Source organism: Macaca nemestrina, chromosome 20, assembly GCF_043159975.1.
Source record: "Macaca nemestrina isolate mMacNem1 chromosome 20, mMacNem.hap1, whole genome shotgun sequence".
Lineage (NCBI taxonomy): Eukaryota > Metazoa > Chordata > Mammalia > Primates > Cercopithecidae > Macaca > Macaca nemestrina.
The window spans coordinates 49,282,478-49,305,923 of record NC_092144.1 but is presented as its reverse complement, the minus strand read 5'-3'; the positions used below and the strand labels follow the sequence as shown (position 1 = coordinate 49,305,923).

General features: G+C 40.6%; 1 protein-coding gene across 13 annotated transcripts; it reads left to right on the top strand.

The window, feature by feature from the left end:
- Positions 1-2,176: 2,176 nt before the first annotated feature.
- Positions 2,177-22,680, top strand: LOC105495350 (zinc finger protein 780B). 13 transcript variants are annotated; one of them, XM_071086802.1, is made up of 6 exons: positions 2,177-3,729; positions 4,543-4,623; positions 10,784-10,837; positions 12,365-12,491; positions 14,290-14,388; positions 17,822-22,680. In XM_071086802.1, the coding sequence occupies exons 3-6, from the start codon at positions 10,829-10,831 to the stop codon at positions 20,083-20,085; spliced, it is 2,499 nt and encodes an 832-aa protein (XP_070942903.1). In that variant the 5' UTR covers positions 2,177-3,729; positions 4,543-4,623; positions 10,784-10,828; the 3' UTR covers positions 20,086-22,680. The 13 variants fall into 13 exon arrangements, with proteins under 13 accessions (XP_070942903.1, XP_070942904.1, XP_011763082.1 ...); XM_011764780.2 differs by lacking the exon at positions 4,543-4,623 and adding an exon at positions 4,426-4,494 and having other exon boundaries at positions 2,178-3,729; XM_071086800.1 differs by lacking the exon at positions 4,543-4,623 and adding an exon at positions 4,330-4,494 and having other exon boundaries at positions 2,178-3,729.
- The last annotated feature ends 766 nt before the right edge of the window (positions 22,681-23,446 follow it).

Genomic DNA, 23,446 nt, shown 5'->3' with positions numbered 1-23,446 from the left:
TATTTTTTCTTGAGTCAGTGATAGTTTGTGTGTTTCTAGGAATTTTTCCTTTCCATTTAGGTTATTTTGTTGACATACAATTGTTTATCATTTTTTTCTATGATCATTTTCATTTTTGTAAGGTTAGTAATGTCTCCACTTTCAGCTCTGACTTTAGTAATTTTGGTGTTTTCTCTTTTTTCTTGTGCCGTCCTGCTATAGTTTTGCCACTTTTTTGATCTTTTCAAAGAACCAACTTTTAATTTTGTAAATTTTCTCTATTATTTTTCTATTATATTTAATCTAACCCCCTGTTATCTTTATTATTTCCTTTCGTCTCCTGACTTTGGTTTTTTTTTTCTATTTTTCATATTCTAATTCCTAAATGTATAGAGTTAGGTCATTGATTTGACATCTTTCCTCTTTTATATAGGCATGTAGAGCTATAAATTTTTCCCTGAGTAGTAAGCATCTCATAAACTTTAGTAACATGTGTTTTTATTTGTATTTATCTAAAATGTTTTCTAAATTCTCTTTTTATTTGTTATTTGACCTTTTGGTTGTTTAAGATTCTGGTGATTTGGCACAAAACAGTGATATCATCTATCCTCACTACTATTCAGTATAGAAATTCAACAGAGTTTCAGTTGTCAGAACTTGCCAACATGAAGACAATGGGATTTAGTTCTACAAATTAAGGAAGAAGCTGAATGAAGTAATGAAATAACATATTATATACAGGATTTAATTTTGAAATTCTTCAATTTTGCATAGGAATTTCTTCAGCTATGGCAGTAGTCTTTTGATGGTGCTCCCATTTTTAACTGGATACATTTACAATTTGTGCTAGAATGGAATTCTGTTGAGAAGGTTTATATTTCTGTAACACCTAAATTTGGCTTAACATTCAAAGGTATCATAAATTGAGCCAATTTGTTTGGCTTTAGGAATAATTTTTAAATAAATGTACCCTTCCTAGACTAAGTGGCAAAAAAAAAAAAAAAAAAAAAATAGAGATGTACTGTGAAGGCAAAATAACAACAACTGCTAAAATATTTGCAATCTAGTATTCCATATTCACAATACTCATGAGGATATCTTCCATTTCATTGGATATATTCTAAGACTTCTGATTACCTTAGTATATGCAGAGTATATATCTCAATTTAAAAGATATGGTGTTCAGAGAAGTGCCTTTTGAAGGTAGTTATAATTTCAAGTTTATTAACCATAAAGTCCAACATTGAAGAGTGCATACAATTTTATCAAAGTTTAAAAATAATAGACTGCATTGAAAAAATGTCCTTAAAAATACGGTGATACTGGCTAAGAAACTGATTAAAGCATTGGAATATATACCAAAAATAATTATTCTGCTCTTTAATGTATAGTCAGTATAGATAGCTTAAAATTTTTTCCTTACTACAAAACATTATTTTGTTTTAATGCAAATATGTTATTGTTTACCCTTTAGGATATAACAGAAAATTATGATTCATAAAGGAAACTTTCAAACATTATAGAATTTCAATTATCATAGTATTCATACATTTTCAAATTTTTACTACTTTGAACAATATATAGTGAGCTGTTATTGATTTCTAATTTAATTCCATTTTTGTCAAAAACATGCTTTGTATGACTTGAGTCCATTTACCCATTTATCGAGACTTGTTTTATGGCCCAGAATATGGTATATGCTGGTAAGTGTCCCCTGTCCACTTAAGATGAATTTTACTGTCTTTGAGAAGAGTGTTCCAGAAGTGTAAATGAGATCAAGCAGGTTGATATGTTGTTTAGATAATCTATACCCTGTTGCTTTCCTGTGTTAGTTCTATCAATTACCAAGAGAGATATGTTGAAATATCTGATTGTAATTGTGGATTTGTCTGTCACTTTATTAATTTAACAGGTTTTTACTCACATACTTAGAAGCTGTATTATTAAGGGCATAATTTAGGTTTGTTCATTCCACTGGAGAACTGTATCCTTCATCATTATTATGACGTAACTTTCTTTATCCCTGATACAGTCTTTTTGTTGAAGTCACTTTGTTTTTAATATAGCCACTCCAGCTTTCTTTTGACTAGTGTTAGGATGGTATATATTTTTCCATCATTTTATTCTTTTTTTTTTTTTTTTTTTTTTTTTTTTTTTTTTTTTTGAGACGGAGTCTTGCTCTGTCACCCAGGCTGGAGTGCAGTGGCCGGATCTCAGCTCACTGCAAGCTCCTCCTCTCGGGTTCACGCCATTCTCCTGCCTCAGCCTCCCAAGTAGCTGGGACTACAGGCACCCGCCACTTCGCCCGGCTAGTTTTTTGTATTTTTAGTAGAGACGGGGTTTCACCTATGTTAACCAGGATGGTCTCGATCTCCTGACCTTGTGATCCGCCCGTCTCGGCCTCCCAAAGTGCTGGGATTACAGGCTTGAGCCACCGCGCCCGGCCCATCATTTTATTCTTAACCTATTAGTGCTTTTATATTTAAAGTATTACCTGTAGGTAGCACGTATTTGGGTCTGACTTTTAAAAAAACATCCAACCCGACAACCTTCTTAAGGTGTTAAACCAGTTACATTTAATGTGATTATTGGTAGAGTTAAGTTTGTTATCTTGCTATTTGTTTTCTGTCACAGTCGGGAATGAAAAGACATTTTACTCTTTATTATTCCATGTTTCCTCCTTATGTAGCATAGGAAACTACAAAAATCATTTTGAAAGTTAAATTTTGCTAGATTACAACAGTGAAATCGAGCTCTTCCTACAAAAAACAAGCCCCCTTTGGCATTTGTTTAGACTATTTTAAGAAAATGTGTTAATTATTCATCCTTCAAGATAAGGCAAGTAATTCTCTGTGTACTTTTTTATCCATTTCCATGCCATCCTGAATCACGTTTTTCTCTCCAGATAACAGGAAGATTGTCTTTAAGAATCAAGTATATTTGATTCTGAAATCTCTCATGTAAACCACACTTCCTCTTCTAGTAAAACCAACCTTTTTTTTTTTTTTTTTGAGATGGAGTCTCGCTATGTCGCCAGGCTGGAGTGCAGTGGCGTGATCTCAGCTCACTGCAACCTCCGCCTCTCGGGTTCAAGCAATTCTCCTGCCTCAGCCCCCCGAGTAGCTGGGATTACAGGCGCCCGCCACCACGCCCAGGTAATTTTTGTATTTTTAGTAGAGACGAGGTTTCATCATGTTGGCCAGGATGGTCTCAAACTCCTGACCTCGTGATCTGCCCCCCTCGGCCTCCCAAAGTGCTGGGATTACAGGCGTGAGCCACCGCGCCCGGCCTCTCCAACCATTTCTTTAGTTCAAGTTTTTCAAATTTATCCTAAGTCCCTTCAAACAGCACAAAGTGGAAGCCTATGCTGGGATCTGAGACGAAGAGGTCAAAGCAGCTACATCTTGACGTAATTTTACTTTAAATTCTTCTTTAAAAGTTCTGCTTATTTGCATTCTTCTGCGTGGAGAGAAAAGGTAATTTATGCTGACTCACCGAGAAGAGCAACGCTTCTCGCAGACGGGGATCCTCGCCCGGGGCCGCAACCTCTGCACCCCACGGTCTGGAACTCCCACAAATCCGTTAGGCTCGGCTCTCTTAGGAGCCTCCTTTGTATGCTGGGATCAACCTGAACTGACTAGAGCCCAAGGCTTCTGAGGCGCTTTCTGCTCAGGACTGCATTTCCCAGAGGCCACCGCACCGGAATTAACAGTTCCACTTCCGGCCTCCAGGGGTTGACGACTTAGCTTGGTAAGGTCTTCACGTCCTAAGAAGAAATCGGTGGCTAAGGGAGGTCTTCGTGGACTGGGACTCGAATCTGACCGACCCGGCAGTGCGGGTGGGCGAGAGCGAGTCGCTCAGAGGAACCCGGGGCGCAGACGGAATCTGCCAGATCCCTAGGCGTGCGTGTGCGCGGGCATCAGACGAGGGGGATTGTGTGATCTTGAGTGACGGAAGGGACTGTGTGAGTGTGTGCGTGAGGCCCTGTGCACAGGACCGGGAGGGCTTGTGGACGCAGTGCATTTTGCTGGGGCTGTGTGAGTGTCACTGTGCAGTGGTACTAGGCTCCTGCTGCTTCCTCCGTCTTTCCCCTTCAAAGCTGCGGAGGCTGCAGCAGAGGAATTGCCCCCGTAGGGAGGTCAGATATTGAGCCGAGAATGAAGCTTTGCATAAGAAGGCGCAGATCTGGACTCGGGGTGGGTATTTGAGAGCTGGAAGTGTCTCTTGAGAGTCCCCCAGGAGGGCAGCTACATGTTGAGAACCCAGCATGCCTTCAGATATCTGTCTCCAGGAACCAGCTTCGAATTCGGACCGATTCCTCCTTTTATTTCCTTCTCATTTCGTACGAAGTGAGTTTTCGCAGTTGTGGCCATGGAGGGTGCTTTCAAACTTAGTCTGCGCTCCAAGAAAAGCCTAGAGTCTCACGCTTGCCGTATCCTTTCCCAGTCGTACCATTATCCAAAAGAAGGACCGGTAGGAGGATGAGAGCGTTATTGCTGCACACTTAAGTCAAGGGTGAGTTTGTGCTTTGTATTTGTTTAAGACATGCGTTTTTGATTTCAGAGTATAGAAGTTCCTGCCAGGCGCCGTGTCTCACGCCTGTAATTCCAGCACTTTGAGAGGCCGAGGCGGGCGGATCACGAGGTCAGGAGATCGAGACCATCCTGGCTAACACGGTGAAACCCCGTCACTACTAAAAATACAACAACAAAAAAAATTAGCCTGGCGTGGTGGTGGGCGCCTGTAGTCTCAGCTGCTCAAAGGTTGAGGCAGAGGAGGTTGAGGCAGAAGAATGGCGTGAACCCGGCAGGCAGAGCTTGCAGTAAGCCGAGATCGCGCCACTGCACTCCAACCTGGGCGACGACAGAGCGAGACTCCGTCAAAAAAAAAAAAAAAAAAAAAAAAATAGAAGTTCCTGTAAATTTTTAGTGAATTTCAGGAGAATATGCAAATTAATTCTTGCCCCCTCCCATCGTGTCGCCCCCGCCCCGCCCTCTCCCCACTTTTACACTTAATATTCACAGAACCATTTGGCAAATCATTCACACCTTCCTGTGCGCTCTCTTCTAAGCTGGTATAAAAATAGTCCTCCAGAGGTTTATATTAACGCTTTATTTTAGACTCTGCTTTGGTAAGAAGATTAGTTTGTGGAATCGCACACCGGGTATCTGATTGTCTTTACAGGTCTCCTTTTCAAAGCAGGGAAGAATGGAGATGGTTGGGTGATTTCCTCTGTGAGGCTTTCAGGAGTTGGAAAGTGATTGCACAGAAATTGGTATCAAGAGTCAGGATTTGTTTGGGAGAGTCCATGAGATTATCATTGTAATTACTGCCAGATCTCTCTGAGGTTTGGCAATTCCACTTGCGTTTTGGGCTATTTGCGTGTGTGGACTGTGAGAGGCAGTACACTATTGTGGTTAAGAATAGGGGAATGGCTCCAGAGTATCTGGGTTGGAATGTTTGTTTTGTCTGTTTCTGGTCTTCTCAGACTTGTAATGAACATTAGAATGAATGAATACTGTAAAGCCTCTTAGAGCAGTGCTAGGCATATAATAATAATGTTTAATGTTTTAAGTTTTGTTTTTGTGTGGCCATTTTAGGTCATTTCCCTTGACTGTCTATAGGACAGGAGCATTGGGAATGTGTAATTCATAGTAATTGCTGCTTGCATAGTAAGAAAATGAGTTGCTCAAATGATTTAGGACAGAAATTCTTTTTAAATTGACAGATAAAATTGTATGTATTTATCGTGTGCAACGTGATGTTTTATAGTATATGTACATTGTGGAATGATTAAATCTAGCTAATTAGCAATGCATTAGCTCACATAGTTATCATTTTTGTGGTGAGAATACTTAATAGCCACTCTCTTAGAATTTTTCAAGACTACAGAATAGTTATTAATTGTAGATATGCTGTTGTGTAATAGATTTCTTGAACTTATTTCTCTTATCTTCCTGAAATTTTATATCCTTTGACCAACATTTCCCCAACCAACACCTCCTTCCCTCCCTCACCCACATTACCCCCAACCTGTAAACAGCATTCTCTTCTCTAATTCTATGATAGCAACTTTTTTCTTTTTTTTTTTTTGAGAGAGTGTCTCACTCTGTTGCCCAGGCTGGAGTGCAGTGGCGCAATCTCAGTTCACTGCAACCTCTGCCTCCTGGGTTCAAGTGATTCTCCTGCCCCAGACTTCCAAGTAGTTGGGACTACAGGTGTGCGCCACCACACTCAGCTTATTTTTGTATTTTTAGTAGAGACAGGGTTTCGCCACGTTGGCCAGGGTGGTCTCGAACTCCGGACCTTAGTGATCCGCCTGTCTCGGCCTTCGCCTCTGCTTTTGAAAGTGCTGGATTACAGGTGTTAGCCACCGCATCTGGCCTATATAAACATTTTTTTAGATTCCACTGATGAGTGAGATCATGTGTCTTTCTGTGCCTGGCTTACTTCACTTAATATGATGTTCGCCAGGTTCATCCATGTTGTTGGGGATGACAGCATTTCCCTTTTTTTATAGCTAGTTTTCCATTGTATATATATGCCACATTTTCTTTATCCATTCATTGATAGACACTTAGGTTGATTCCATATCTTGGCTATTGTGAATAGTGCTGCAATAAAAATGGGTGTGCAGATGTCTCTTTGACATACAGATTTCATTTCCTTTGGATGTATACCCAGTAGTGGATTGCTGGATCATATGGTAGTTCTAGTTCTAATTTTTTTGAAGAACTTCCATACTGTTTTCCATAATGTCTGTGTCACTTTACATTCTCACCAACAGTGTGCAATGGTTCACATTTCTCTACGTTCTCACCAACATTTGTTAACTTAGGTCTTTTCAATAGCCACCCCAATACATATGAAGTGATATCTTATTGTAGGTTTAAATTTCATTTCCCTGATGATTAGTGATGTTGAGTATTTTTTCATACACTGTGGCCATTTATATGTCGTCTTTTGAGATGTGTTTATCAGGTCTTTTGCCCATTTTTTAATTGGGTTGTTTTCTTGCTGTTGAGTTCCTCACACATTTTGGATATTAACCCATTATCAGATACATTATTGCAAATATTTTCTCTCATTCTGTAGGTAGTCTCTTCACTTTGCTGTGCAGAAGCTTTTTTAGCTTGATGTAATTTCATTTGTCTATGTTTGCTTTTGTTGCCTGTGCTTCTGACCTCATTTCCAAAAAAAAAATTATTGCTCAGGTCAATGTCATGGAGCTTTCCCCATATTTTTTTTCTATTTGTTTCATAGTTTGGGATCTTACATTTAAATCTTTAATCCATTTAGAGTTGATTTTTGTATAATGGTTTGAGAAAAGGGTCTAATTTCATTCTTCTGTGTATGACTACCCAGTTTTTACAACAGTATATATTGAAGAGACTGTCTTTTCCTTATTGTATGTTCTCAGTACCTGTCTCAAAAATCAGTTGGTTGTAAACACATGAATTTATTCTGGGGCGTTCTATTCTGTTCCGTTTGCCTAGGTGTCTGTTTTTATGTCAGTACCAGGCTGTTTTGGTTACTGTAGCTTTGTAGTATATATTGAAGTCAGGTAGTTTGATGCCTCCACTTTGTTCTTTTTGCTCCAGACTGCTTTGACTATTTGGGGTCTTTTGTGGTCCTATACAAATTTTAGGATTTTTTTTTTTCTATTTCTGTAAAGAATGTAGGACTGAAATTCTTTTTTTTTTTTTTTTTTTTTTTTTTTTTTTTGAGACGGAGTCTTGCTCTGTCGCCCAGGCTGGAGTGCAGTGGCGCGATCTCGGCTCACTGCAAGCTCCGCCTCCCGGGTTTTTACGCCATTCTCCTGCCTCAGCCTCCCGAGTAGCTGGGACTACAGGCGCCCACAACCGCGCCCGGCTAATTTTTTGTATTTTTAGTAGAGACGGGGTTTCACCGTGGTCTCGATCTCCTGACCTTGTGATCCGCCCGCCTCGGCCTCCCAAAGTGCTGGGATTACAGGCGTGAGCCACCGCGCCCGGCAGGACTGAAATTCTTAACCTGAGTTCCTGTAACTCCACTTACGCTCTTGGGGACCACAAAGCTCTTGAAATAATATATTGAAGTACTATGGAAATGTATCAATGTAGAGGGAGAAATAGTATATCATATCAAGACTATCAAAACTGTATGTGACCCATGAGGCTTGGATCCATTGATCTAGATGGAACATTGATTCTCAGCAGGGATGATGTTTAAGAACTTTTGGGCCGGGCGCGGTGGCTCAAGCCTGTAATCCCAGCACTTTGGGAGGCCGAGACGGGTGGATCACGAGGTCAGGAGATCGAGACCATCCTGGCTAACACGGTGAAACCCCGTCTCTACTAAAAAAATACAAAAAAACTAGCCGGGCGAGGTGGCGGGCGCCTGTAGTCCCAGTTACTCGGGAGGCTGAGGCGGGAGAATGGTGTGAACCCGGGAGGCGGAGCTTGCTGTGAGCTGAGATCCGGCCACTGCACTCCAGCCTGGGCGACAGAGCAAGACTCCGTCTCAAAAAAAAAAAAAAAAGAACTTTTGGTTGTCACACTGTGGGGGAGGTGCTACTTAGATTTAGTGGACAGAGGTCAGGGATGCTGCTGAACATTGTACCGTGCACAGGATAACCTTCCCCACAGCCCCAACAAAGGATTATACACCACAATATGTCAGTAGTGCCTAGGGTGAAAAACCTTAGTCTAGAATCAAAAGACTGTGATACCTGGAATGACACTGTAAATGATCTCATATAAACTAAGTGTCCTGTAATATGGAAATCACTAAGCAAATTATACTAGACTCAAGTGATAGAGTATTATGCAGCTAATAAAATGATGTTTATAAAGAATTATGGGCCGGGCGCGGTGGCTCAAGCCTGTAATCCCAGCACTTTGGGAGGCCGAGACGGGCGGATCACGAGGTCAGGAGATCGAGACCATCCTGGCTAACACGGTGAAACCCTGTCTCTACTAAAAAATACAAAAAAACTAGCCGGGTGAGGTGGCGGGCGCCTGTAGTCCCAGCTACTCAGGAGGCTGAGGCAGGAGAATGGCGTGAACCCGGGAGGCGGAGCTTGCAGTGAGCTGAGATCCGGCCACAGCACTCCAGCCTGGGTGACAGAGCGAGACTCCGTCTCAAAAAAAAAAAAAAAAAGAATTATGGAAAGAAATATTTGATATGCCATTAAGCAGTATTCATGCTATGAACAATAATGCTCACGAAAATGTTACATGTATATGAATCCCATATACTAAGATAGGGTTTTTGTAAGGCATTCTGTAGGAATTATATACAAAGTGGTATTTTAATGAGTTATTTGGTGAAGAAGGGAACCCAAGCATGATGATGTATATTCCACAGATTTTCTCATGTAGTTTCCAGATGCCACGTATCTGCATTGTGTTCATTCAGAGAAGAGTCTTGATAATGAAAATGTCTAATTATATTGGTGAGATGCAGCTAAAGGATGTCAGAACTAGCTGATGTTATTTGTTATAGTAACATTAATATTTTCTGTTGATCCTCATGACAGGCTCAGTTTTTTGTTTTTTATGATTAAAAGTACTCTCTGATAACTCCGTTTTATTTTTATTTTTGAATTCAGATGTAGAAATATGACCATCATTAATGCATACAAGACATTGATTGGGGACTTGTAGGCAATTTTTTGTTTTAGAAATTGTGCTAACATACATAGAAAAACATAGACATCTTAGTGTTGGTCAAGAATTGGGAAATAATGGATGCAAACTTATTACATAAAAACAAGAGCTCAGTAGAGTTTCCTTTTTTTGTCCCCAAGTTGAAAGGAAGATGTCTAAATAAAAGGTGTCTTTCATCTAATTTGGAGAACAATTTCCTCACAGGAAAAAAAAAATGTGTATGTACATTTAAATATGTACATATACAGATACATACACATGTGTATGTGTGTGTATATATATATGTGTGTATGTGAGAGAATATAATTATATATTCCAACTTAATGCCTGGGCATAGTCACAATTATGAAGTACTCTTAAGCAAAAAGAAGAAAATTGGGGCTACAACACAGAGATAAGTACTGTTAGCATGCATACACCTGTCTAAATTTTTTTCTATTGATGTCTGTTAGTCTCTTACTTAATATTTATACATATATTTTACAAATGTAATCATATTGTCTATCCTGCTTTGTAACCTGATTTTTCTGTTAATTGTATGTCTAGAACATTTAATGATTACTTCGTATTCTATTACATGGCTATTCTGAACTGTACTTAACCAGCTGGCTTTTGGTGAGCTCAGAATGCTGAACACTGCCCATGCAATTCTGTCTATATCCTTTCCAGTTCTCATGCCTTGCCCCACTGCACCCAATCCTGAGTTCACAGAGAGGTTCTGGATTGGAGACGCAATCCCTTCTCAGCTCTGAAAGGTGGGGCTAGGGGAGGAGGATTGCTTACAGCAGGATCAGAGGCCCAGTCCTAAGCCAAGATAGGTATCCCCAGACTGGAGGACTGGCTGGAAGCCCTCCTGCTAGAGTGTCTTTTGAGCAACTTCAAGGCTGAAATGCCTGTGCTGGGCAATCATGCTTTTGCCGCAGGTTCCCTGGGATGTAGGCGAGAGCTTGGTTTCATCCACACTCCACCTGTTCACTGCCAGTTTATTTGTGAGAGAGTGTGTGTAGGGGAAAAGGGAGTGATGTGGGAGGCGGGGAAGTGTGCGTGTTAACAGGAGTAGTTGAGAAATAGGAATGGAGAATAAAATAGTTATTTGCTCTAGTGCTTTGGGACAGAGCTTGACTTATGGCCTTTTGTTTCTTGTTGTTTTCCAGGGAAGAAGCCCGAGGAAGATTGACCAATTTTGTAATTCTAGAAACATGGTCCATGTAAGTTGGTAGTTCTCTCTTCTTCTTGAAATACGGTGACTTTCAGGTTAGGTGACTTATTATTTCACCTGAAGCTTCTTACCTAAGGATCAACACCTTTTTTTTTTTTTTTTTTTTTTTTTTGAGATGGAGTCTTGCTCTTTCACCCGGGCTGGAGTGCAGTGGCGTGATCTCGGCTCACTGCAACATCCGCCTCCCGGGTTCAAGCGATTCTCTTGCCTCAGCCTCCTGAGTAGCTGGGACTACAGGCGCCTGCCACCACTCCCGGCTAATTTTTTGTATTTTTAGTGGAGATGGGGTTTCACCATGTTGGCCAGGATGGTCTCGATCTCCTGACCTCGTGATCCCCCTGCCTCGGCCTCCCAAAGTGCTGGGATTACTGGTGTGAGCCACTGCGCCCGGCCAGCATCCACGATCTTACACCCCAGTTTGTCCCATTACAGTGAAGGTTGGTGACCAAAAAATAAAGGTCAGCGCTCTTCCTATTGATACCTCTGTTTTCCCACTGGCTTTGATGTTTTCTTTGAGCTGGTTATTCAGTCTGTGCTCTGAGCTCAGTCCTTGGTCAGAAAGAATGTTGGAACAGTGGAGGAGTCGGTCCCCACAGGGACACACGGTCTTGTGCGTTTGATAAGTTACAGATGATTGTTGCATTTGACCACACTTGGGAACACCTTGAAACTTCTCCACAGACTGGAGCTTTCCAGGTAGCTAAGGTCGAATTCTGTAGCGAGTGGCCTCAGTCTGCAAGTGTGACAAGGTGATCTGCTTTATGAGGCTTTTAAGAAAGTGATCAGTGAGGACAGTGGGCAGTAACGGAGATTATTCAGAGCATGAGTGGTAGGTGATTACAGATTCTCTGAATTGGGGAAAAGCTTAGAGACTCTGACCATCTTAAATGTATAAATAGAAAACAATGACTAAATCTAATATGTTAGTTATTTTGAATTTCAGGCAGCTTATAAAAATCAGTTGTCATTGACAAGAAAAAATCCTTTTGCTATCATCGGATACCACAATGAGCTTGAGGATTAAGGGCATTCCTCAGTTGTATGCAACTACCTTTTTTTTTTTTTTTTTTTTTTTTTGAGACAGGGTCTCACTCAGTAGCTCAGGCTGGACTGCAGTAATGCCATCACATCAATGCAGCATTGAACTCCCAGGTTCAAGCGATACTTCCACTTCAGCTTCCCAAGTAGCTGGGACTACACGCACATGCCACCACGACAGTTATTTCTTTCTTTCTTTTTTTTTTTTTTTTTTGCGGGGAGTGCATCTTGTTATGTTGCCCAGGCTGTTTGCAAACTCCTGGGCTCAAGCGGTCCTTCAATCTTGGTCTCCCAAAGTGCTGGTATAGCAGGCCTGAGCCACCATGCCAGGCCAGCAGCAGGATTCTTGAAGAATGTGTAGGCACTCCGCAATTTTCCATATTGCTCCTTTGTTGCAGTTTAATCCTTCACTTCCTCTCCTTTCGTCTTGAAACAATTTTCTTCAATTTCACCATAATACATGTGTTTGTGGTTTCAGGGATCAGTGACATTCAGAGATGTGGCCATTGACTTCTCTCAGGAGGAGTGGGAGTGCCTGCAGCCTGATCAGAGGACCTTGTACAGGGACGTGATGTTGGAGAACTACAGCCACCTGATCTCACTGGGTAAGGTCATCTGCCCCAGTTAATTTAGCATCTGTTCTCTGGAATATCAGCTTTCTTCACCATGAATTTTAGGGCTGTGTTTTAAGAGGTAGTTGGATTCCTTCTTCTTATTCCCAAAGGAATGGATTGAGATTTGTTGGGTTGAAAATAGGCACCTCCCTGGAGCCCCTGCATCTTGCCTCCTCCACAGTGGCCTCCTCCATGATGCTGGTCGTCTCTGTAATCCCCTCTCTCGCTTCATGACCATGGGGCTGAATTTGAAATCTTGTATATTCGTTGAATGATATTGTTCAATAACCGGGTTTCATATTATGTTTGACCTCAGAATTACTGTAGATTTTCTTGTTTGTTTTTGTTTTTCTGGCCCACCTATAAGGAGAAGAGTGTGTTGAGTTTTTCTATCAAAAGAGCCTCTATGATTGCTTGAGCCTGGGAGGTCAAGGCTGCAGAGAGCCGTGGTCATGCCACTGTACTTTAGCCTGGGCAACAGAGCAAGACACTGTCTCAAAAAACAAAACAAAACAAAAGCCTCAACAATTTACATATTGGGTTCACAGAATTCATTTAGCCCTAAAGTCAATGTATTCCATTTCCGTCAACAAACATTCTGTTACTTGTTTTGTAGTTGAAAGTTTCAGGCCATGAAATGTATGCTTTTCTGTGGGGTGAAAATTCTTAAAATGAGCTGTAAGTGTCTAAGGATGCAAAATAAATAATGACAATAAGCATAATAATTGTTAACTTTGTGCTACTACATATCAGTGAATGTTAGAAGTATTTTACATATATTATCTTATTTAATATTAGTATCAATCCTATAAAACAGGTATTATTATCATTCCTGTTTTAGAGTTGGGAAAACTGAAGGACAGAGAGTTCAAGTGACTTGCTTAATGTCACAGTACTAGTGGATGGCAGAGACAGGATTTCAACCAGGTAATCTGGCTTGAAGGTTCCTGCTGTCAACCACTAAATTATACCTCCTCTTGAAGGATAAGTTTCTATTAGTTTAAATGAAAGTCCTTTTTTTTTTTTTGAGATGGAGTCTTGCTCTGTTGCCCAGGCTGGAGTGCAGTGGCACGATCTTGGCTCCCTGCAAGCTCCGCCTCCCGGGTTCACACCATTCTTCTGCCTCAGCCTCCCGAGTAGCTGGGACCACAGGCGCCCACCACCACGCCCAGCTAATTTTTTGTATTTTTAGTAGAGACGGGGTTTCATTTGGTGTTAGCCAGGATGGTCTCGATCTCCTGACCTTGTGATCCACCCGCCCCGGCCTCCCAAAGTGCTGGGATTACAGGTGTGAGCCACCAGGCCCGGCCCTTTTTTTTTTCAAACATAGTCGATCCCTTACTCAATCCTCTCTTTTTTTTTTTTTTTTTTTTTTGAGACGGAGTCTCGCTCTGCCGCCCAGGCTGAAGTGCAGTGGCCGGATCTCAGCTCACTGCAAGCTACGCCTCCCGGGTTCTCGCCATTCTCCTGCCTCAGCCTCCCGAGTAGCTGGGACTACAGGCACCGCCACCTCGCCCGGCTAGTTTTTTGTATTTTTTAGTAGAGACGGGGTTTCACCGTGTCAGCCAGGATGGTCTCGATCTCCTGACCTCGTGATTCGCCCGTCTCGGCCTCCCAAAGTGCTGGGATTACAGGCTTGAGCCACCGCGCCCGGCCTCAATCCTCTCTTATCTGGAGTCTCTTCTCAATATTGTTTAGGCTTGTAATTTATTATAAGTTTAACTAGGTCTCAGAGTTTCAAAAAAATGTTTATATTAAAAAAAATTCTACACGTGTTCTTTCTTTTAAGCAGGAAGTTCCATTTCTAAGCCAGATGTGATTACGTTACTAGAGCAAGAGAAAGAGCCCTGGATTGTTGTAAGGAAAGAAACAAGCAGATGGTATCCAGGTAAGTGAGAGCAAAGCAGGCAGGGGGAAGCCATCATTGTCCTGGACAGCCCATGTGCTCAGACAGGAGTCACATCCCTGAGATGTGGTTTGGAAAACTTTCTTCAATGACCCAAGGTCCCCCCGTTGGATAAAAATGCCCAAGACCTGGCAAGGAAATAAGATCACTATAGGAGCTATCCCCAAGGAACTTCATCATTTACTAATCACCTAATTTCTGGTGTTTTCTTCCTCTTTTAATGGAGTGAGTTTCCTCTTTCTTTCCCAGCGTAAACTTTAAACAGTTTTTAAAATTATTTTTTAAGAGACAGCATCTTGCTATGTTGCCCTGGCTGATCTTGAACTCTAGGCCTCAAGTAGTCTTCCTGCCTCAACCTCCCAAGTAGCTGATATTACAGGCATGAGCCAATGCTTCTGGCCCCCAGTGTACACTCTCCTGGTCCCCAGTGTAAACTTTTAACACATATTTTGGATCCAGCTACTTTCCAACTCTGCTATTGCATTTAGATTTCTATATGTGTTTTCACTAAGAAATGTGTTCATATTCAGTAATTATGTATTGAGTGTACATTCCTAGAAGGCATGTGCTTGGCTCTGTCAGTACTGTAATGTACAGGTAATGAACAAGACAGAAAGTCACTGCTGTCATGGACTTTACCAGCAGTTTGTGAGACATGCCTCAAACAAGTAAGCAAATGAATATATAAGGAATGCCAGAGAATTGTACTATTAGGACAAGGAAATAGGAGTGATGGAGTGAAATGGCAGAACTTGGGTGCTCAGGGTGCCTGTGTTGAAGTGGGCATGCTTGCATAGAGATGGGAAGGAAGGGTTCAAGTTGTGTGTCCAGGTGAGAGTATTCTAGTCAGACTGAGCAGGTAACACGAAGGTGGAGTAAGTGATGGAACAGCAGGAAGAGAGGTCTGAGAGTTAGGCCGGAGTCGTATCATACAGGGTTTTTGACTATCATTGTGAGGATTGTGGGAAGTTCTTCAAGAGTTATTTATTCATTTTTAATTGATACCCAATATTTGTACATATTTATGGGATACACATTATGTTTTGTTATAGGTATAGAATGTGTCATGAGCAAGCGTCAGGGTATTTGAGGTCTCCATCAAATCCACCAGAGGAGTGTTTATCATTTTTTTGTGATAGGAACATTTCAAGTCTTCTTCTAGCTATTTTGAAATATACAATACATTATTGTTAATTAGAGTCACTCTACTCTGCTAATGAACATTAGAAGTCATTCCTTCTGGCCGGGCGCGGTGGCTCAAGCCTGTAATCCCAGCACTTTGGGAGGCCGAGGCGGGTGGATCACGAGGTCAGGAGATCGAGACTATCCTGGCTAACATGGTGAAACCCCGTCTCTACTAAAAATACAAAAAACTAGCCGGGCGTGGTGGCGGGCGCCTGTAGTCTCAGCTACTTGGGAGGCTGAGGCGGGAGAATGGCGTGAACCCGGGAGGCGGAGCTTGCAGTGAGCTGAGATCCGGCCACTGCACTCCAGCCTGGGCGACAGAGCGAGACTCCGTCTCAAAAAAAAAAAAAAAAAAAAAAAAGAAGTCATTCCTTCTATTTACCTATATGTTTGTAACATTAACCAACTCCTCTTCATCCCCCACCTCTCACCACACACCCTTCCCAACCTCTGGTTTCTATCATTCTGTTCTCTACCTCTGTGAGATCTTTTTTCAGCCTCCAGATATGAATGAGAACATATGATATTTGTCTTTCTTTCTTTTTTTTTTTTTGAGACAGAGCCTCGCTCTTGTCGCCCAGGCTGGAATGCAGTGGTGCAATCTTGGCCCACTGCAACCTCTGCCTCCCGGGTTCAAGCAATTCTCCTGCCTCAGCCTCCTGAGTAACTGGGATTACAGGCACCTGCCAGCATGCCTGGCTAATTTTTGTATTTTTAATAGAGACAGGGTTTCACCACGTGGGCCAGGCTGGTCTCAAACTCCTGACCTCAGGTGATCCACCCATCTCGGCCTCCCAAATTGCTGGGATTACAGGCGTGAGCCACTGCACCTGGTCTGATATTGTCTTTCTGACCTCCGGTTCCCTCCATGTTGCTGCAAATGACATGATTTCATTTTTTAAAAGTCTGAATAGTATTCCATTGTGTATATATCACATTTTCTTTATCTGTTTGTCTGTTGGGCGACACTTAGGTTGATTCCATACCTTTGGTATTGTGAATAATGCTACAATCATACAAGTGCAGGTATCATTTTGATATACTGATTTCTCTTCCTATGGATCAATACCCAGTAGTGGGATTGTTGGATCATATGGTAGTTCTATTTTTAGTTTTTTGAGAGATCTGCATGCTGTTTTCCATAGTGATTGTACTAATTTATATCCCACCAACAGTATATAAGAGTTCCCTTTTCCCCTCATCCTCTCAGGTATGTTATTTTTTGTCTTTTAAATTGTAGCCATTCTGACTGGGGTAAGATGATATTTCATTGTGGTTTTGATTTGCATTTCTCCCTGATGAATAGTGGTGTTAAGCATTTTATCATATTCTCTTGGCTGTTTGTATGTCTTCTTTTGAGTAATGTCTATTCATATAATTTGCCCACTTTTTTAATTGGAGGTTTTTTTTTTGCTGTTATTTCATTTTCTTGTATATTCTATATATTAGTCCTTTGTCAGAGAAATAGCTTGGAGATGATTTCTCTCGTTTGTCTATTCACTCTGTATATAGTTTCCTTTGCTGTGCAGAAGCTTTTTAGTTTAGTATAGTCCCATAGCAGTGAGCTATGATCATGCCATTGCACTATAGCCTGTGCAACAGACAGAGACCCTGTCTCTTAAAAATAATAATAATAATAATACAGGCTGGGCTCAATGGCTCACACCTATAATCCCAGCACTTTGGGAGGCCACCCACCTGATGTTAGGCGTTCCAGACCAGCCTGGCCAACATTGCGAAACCCCATCTCTACTAAAAATACAAAAATTAGCCAGGCGTGGTGGCACACTTATAATCCCAGCTACTCTGGAGGCTGAGGCAAGAGAATCACTTGAACCCAGGAGGTGGAGGTTGCAGCGAGCCAAGATTGTGCCATTGCACTGCAGCCTGGGAGATAAGAGTGAAACTTCATCCCAAAAAACAAACAAACAAAAAACAGTTTTTTTCACTAAAAATTCTGATTCTGTACATCTGAGTTGCTTGAATATCAATATCTTTATTAAGTTCACCAAATGGTTTTGATTCACACTTAAATTTGACAAAGTTAACCTGTTCCCTTATGTATACCACCATCTTACATAAACTTTCTTCATTATTGGCACCCTTTTTCTTTTTCAGATCCCTTCCCTGAAAGTATTATATTTTATACTTTGGCCATTTGTTTAATGGATTTTGTATGCATGTGTGTTATAGGAAAATAAAATATGTTTGCCTTCTTCATTTCTTTCAGATTTGGAGTCAAAACATGGACCTGAAAAAATATCTCCAGAAAATGATATTTTTGAAATAAATTTACCCAAACATGTTATAAAGCAAATAAGTAAAACACTTGGCCTTGAGGCCTTTTATTTTAGAAATGACTCAGAATATAGAAGTAGATTTGAGGGACTACAGGGACATCAAGAAGGATATATCAATCAGAAGATCATCAGCTATGAAGAAATGCCTACTTATGCTTCTCTTATTTATAATACACATAAACCCTATGAATGTAAGGAATGTGGGAAACACTTTAGTCGTGGTTCAAATCTTATTCAGCATCAGAGTATTCATACTGGAGAGAAAACCTATAAATGCAAAGAATGTGGGAAAGCCTTTCAACTTCACATACAACTTACTCGACATCAGAAATTTCATACTGGTGAGAAACCTTTTGAATGTAAGGAATGTGGAAAAGCCTTTAGCCTTTCCACCCAGCTTAATCGCCATAAGAACATTCACACAGGTGAGAAACTGTTTGAATGTAAGGAATGTGGGAAGTCCTTTAATCGTAGCTCAAACCTTACTCAGCATCAAAGTATTCATGCTGGTGTAAAACCACATCAATGTAAGGAGTGTGGGAAAGCCTTTAATCGTGGTTCAAATCTTATTCAGCATCAAAAAATTCATTCCAATGAGAAACCCTTTGTATGTAGGGAATGTGGGATGACCTTTCGATATCATTACCAACTTATTGAACATTGCCGAATTCATACTGGCGAGAAACCCTTTGAATGTAAAGAATGCAGAAAGGCCTTTACTCTTCTGACAAAGCTTGTTCGACATCAGAAGATTCATATTGGTGAGAAGCCCTTTGAATGTAGGGAATGCGGGAAGGCTTTTAGTCTTCTCAATCAGCTTAATCGCCATAAGAACATTCACACAGGTGAAAAACCATTTGAATGTAAAGAATGTGGGAAGTCCTTTAATCGTAGTTCAAACCTTATTCAACATCAGAGTATTCATGCTGGTGTAAAACCATATCAATGTAAGGAGTGTGGGAAAGGCTTTAATCGTGGTGCAAATCTTATTCAGCATCAAAAAATTCATTCCAATGAGAAACCCTTTGTATGTAGGGAATGTGAGATGGCCTTTAGATATCATTACCAACTTATTCAACATTGCCAAATTCATACTGGTGGGAAGCCCTTTGAATGTAAAGAATGTGGGAAGGCCTTTAGTCTTCTGACACAGCTTGCTCGACATAAGAACATTCATAGTGGTGAGAAACCATTTGAATGTAAAGACTGTGGGAAGGCCTTCAATCGTGGCTCGAATCTTGTTCAACATCAGAGTATTCATACTGGTGAGAAGCCCTATGAATGTAAGGAGTGTGGGAAGACTTTTAGGCTTCACCTACAACTTTCTCAGCATGAGAAAACTCATACAGGTGAGAAACCCTTTGAATGTAAGGAATGTGGGAAATTCTTCCGTCGTGGTTCAAATCTTAATCAACATCGAAGTATTCATACTGGAAAGAAACCCTTTGAATGTAAGGAATGTGGGAAAGCCTTTCGACTTCATATGCACCTTATTCGACATCAGAAATTTCATACTGGTGAGAAGCCCTTTGAATGTAAGGAATGTGGCAAGGCCTTCAGTCTTCACACCCAGCTTAATCGCCATAAGAACATTCACACAGGTGAGAAGCCATTTGAATGTAAAGAATGTGGGAAGTCCTTTAATCGTGTCTCGAACCTTGTTCAACATCAGAGTATTCATGCTGGTGTAAAACCATATGAATGTAAGGAGTGTGGGAAAGTCTTTAATCGTGGTTCAAACCTTATTCAGCATCAGAAAATTCATTCCAGTGAGAAACCCTTTGTATGTAAGGAGTGTAGGAAGACCTTTAGATATCATTACCAGCTTATTGAACATTACCAAATTCATACTGGTGAGAAACCCTTTGAATGTAAAGAATGTGGAAAGGCCTTTAGTCTTCTGACACAGCTTGCTGGACATCAGATCATTCATAATGGTGAGAAGCCATTTAAATGTAAGGAGTGTGGGAAGGCCTTTAATCATGGCTCAAACCTTGTTCAACCTCGGAGTGTTTATAATGGTGAGAAACCCTATGAATGTAAGGAGTGTGGGAAGGCTTTTAGACTTCACCTACAACTTTCTCTGCATCAAAAACTTGTACAGGTGAGAAACCCTTTGAATGTAAGAAATGTGGGACAGCCTTCAGACATCAGTAGCAACTTATTGAACATCAGAAAATTCATACTTGGGTGAAAACCTTTGAATGTAAGGAATGTGGGAAGGCCTTTCAATATAATTACCAATTTCGTGGACATCATAGATTTCATATTCGTGAGAACCCTTATGAATGTCAAGGATGTGGAAAATGCATTACCAGTGGTAGAAACCTTAGAGTACATCAGAGAATTCATACTGGTAAGAAACCATATCAATGTGAAGAATGTGGGAAAGCCTTTAGTCATAGTTCAAACCTATGAAACATATTAAAATTCATACTGATGAGAAACTCTATGAATGTAATGAATGTGAAAAGGCCTTTAGCAGTAATTATGAACTTACTGTACATCTGAGAATCCATACTGCTGAGAAACCCTGTGAGTGTAAAGAATGTGGAAAACTTTTGGATTTAGCTTAGTCTTTACTGCACATCAAATAATTCATACTAGTATGAACCATATGAATGTAAAGAATGTGGAAAGACCTTTACTTGTAGCTCAAGCCTTGTTCAACATGTTAAAATTCATACTGGTGAGCGACCCTGTGAATGTAAAGGATGTGGGAAGACCTTTAGACTTAGTTCAGTCCTTTCTGCACATCACAGAATTCATACTGGCATGAAACCCTATGAATGTAAAGAATGTGAGCAAACCCTTACTGTGAATGATCTGCTTACTCAACATCAAAAAATTCATAATAGAATTTTAATGAATATAAGGAGTGTAGATAAGCCTTCACTGTGTATGAAAAATTTGCCCAACACCAGAGAATTCATATTGATGAGAAATCCTGTGAACATAAAAGAATGTGTGATGAACTTGCACTGTGGCCTGGGATTTGCTCAACATCAGAGTATTCAAACTGCTGAGAACTCCTTTGAGTGTAAGGAATGTGGGATGTTTTATAGCCACACTAAATGACTTAAGAGTTCAAAGGAGGTAATTTTGGTGAGAAAGTTATTGATGTGAGGAATGTAGAGTAGCTGCCATGTTCACAGTTTACTGCCCATGAAATATTTTACTGGATACAGGCATACTTGCTTAGTTGTGCATTGCAGTTACTGGATTTTATGTACATTGAAGGTCTGCAGCAACCTGGCAGTGAACAAGTCTATCAGCACCATTTTCCAAACAGCATGTGCACATTTCATGTCTTTGTGTCACACTTTGGTAGTTTTCATAATATTTCAAACTTTTTTTATTGTTAATATGTATTATGGTGATCTGTGACCAGTGTTTTTTGATGTTACTAGTGTAATTGGGGATACCACAAATCCTGCCCATAAAATATGGTGAACCTAGTTGATAATTGTTGTGGGTTTGGAAAGAATAGTAAAATATACACCCATATCCCCCCACCTAGATTCAAAATTGTTAACAATTTGCCACATTTATTTTTTGTATATTTGTTGTACCATTGAGAATAAGTTTTAGACCACTGAGAATAAGTTTTAGACATCATGACACTTTACCACTTGTTACATCAGCATGTGTGTTACCCAAACATAAAGACAATATCATATAACCATAGTACCATAATTACCCTTAAGGAAAATATTCATAATTCTATAATATCATTCCATCTTCAGATTTCTTCATTGACTGGCAAACCATCTTTTTTTTTTTTTTTTTTTTTTGAGACGGAGTCTCACGCTGTTGCCCAGGCTGGAGTGCAGTGGCACGATCTCGGCTCACTGCAAGCTCCGCCTCCCGGGTTCCCGCCATTCTCCTGCCTCAGCCTCCTGAGTAGCTGGGACTACAGGCGCCCGCCACCGCGCCCGGCTAATTTTTTGTATTTTTAGTAGAGACGGGGTTTCACTGTGGTCTCGATCTCCTGACCTTGTGATCCGCCCGCCTCGGCCTCCCAAAGTGCTGGGATTACAGGCTTGAGCCACCACGCCCGGCCTGGCAAACCATCTTTTACAGCTATTCATTTTCTAAGGAGAATCCATTGCAGATTCTGCATTGCATTTGGTTATCTCTCTTTAGTGTATTGTAGCATGGAAACCCCATGAAGGTATGCTCTCAAATTATGGTGGGTATCAGAATCACCTGTGGAACTTAGTAAACCTAGAGAAGTGTAGCCCTAGCTTATAAGCCTGGGCCTCTGTTTTTTATTATTTCTCCAGGTTTTGTGACTGTGATACCAACCAGAGTTAGAGAGCCACTGGTCTAGAACATTTCTCCTCATTTAAAACAAAATACATTGATTTGAGTAGGTCAGAAATGTTGTCGGCTACGTGTTTTGATTTCTTTCTTTATAGTGTCATTTAACCTTGTTCTTGGTTGTATTTTCTGTACAAGGGAATGTAAGTCCAGAGGCTTTCTTAGGTCTAGATTAAACATTTTGGGGAAGAATACTTTGTAGGTTATTTGTATGTCATATTGTACTGTCAGAAAACATTTACGTACAGGTCCTTGCGTTAGTGAAACTAGGGATGATCATTTGGGTAAGCTGGTAACTGCCATAAGTCCATTGTAAAGATTTGGTTTGTAGTGGGTAAGTAATCTATGGAGAGATATTGTCATCTCTGAAAATTTAGAGTCATGTGTATTTAAGCCCTGGATTGAATACAAAATGAAATTTGAAATAGACTATTGAGAAATGAATGCCATTAAAGTGTCAACATAATTCAACTTGTGTGATATGGCTGACACTGTACTCAGTACAAAACTGGCACCCTTCGGATTATGCAGGGAGCCAAGATTGTCTGGAACCTTTTTTTTTGTTCAGCATTTATACCAGCACCTATCCCATGGCTGGTACATGAGCTATTGATAAACTTTGAAAAATAAAAAACCCTTTAAATCAAGCTGTAAAACATGATACCATTGGGCTGGGAGCAGTGGCTCACACCTGTAATCCCAGCACTTTGGGAGGCCAAGGTGGGCAGATCACCTGAGGTCAGGAGTTCGAGACTAACTAACTCCTTCTCTCCTAAAAATAAAAAAATTACCTGGACGTAGTGGCACATGCATGTAATCCCAGCTACTTGGGAGGCTGAGGCAGGAGAATCACCCAAACTCAGAAGGTGAAGGTTGCAGTGAGCTGAGATTGCGCCACTGCACTCTAGCCTGGGCAACAGAGTGAGACTTCGTCTCAGAAAACACCCAAAACAAAACATGATACCATTGTGGCATCATGAATTACATTAATTTTTTTTAAGATTAAGAATAATCCTTTGTGATTTTATTCCATTGTGTTAAAAAATCTATAAAGTGATAATTTATATTGATAGCTTTCTTCTTTCTATGAGTATACCCTGGTCAGATGATTATTCTTTTGATAGACTACTTAATTCTATCTTTGACCACTTAATTGCATCTATAATCATAAGTTGTAATTTTCCAAGTGTTTTTCAGGTATTGATATTTCAATGATATACAACTTATAAAAC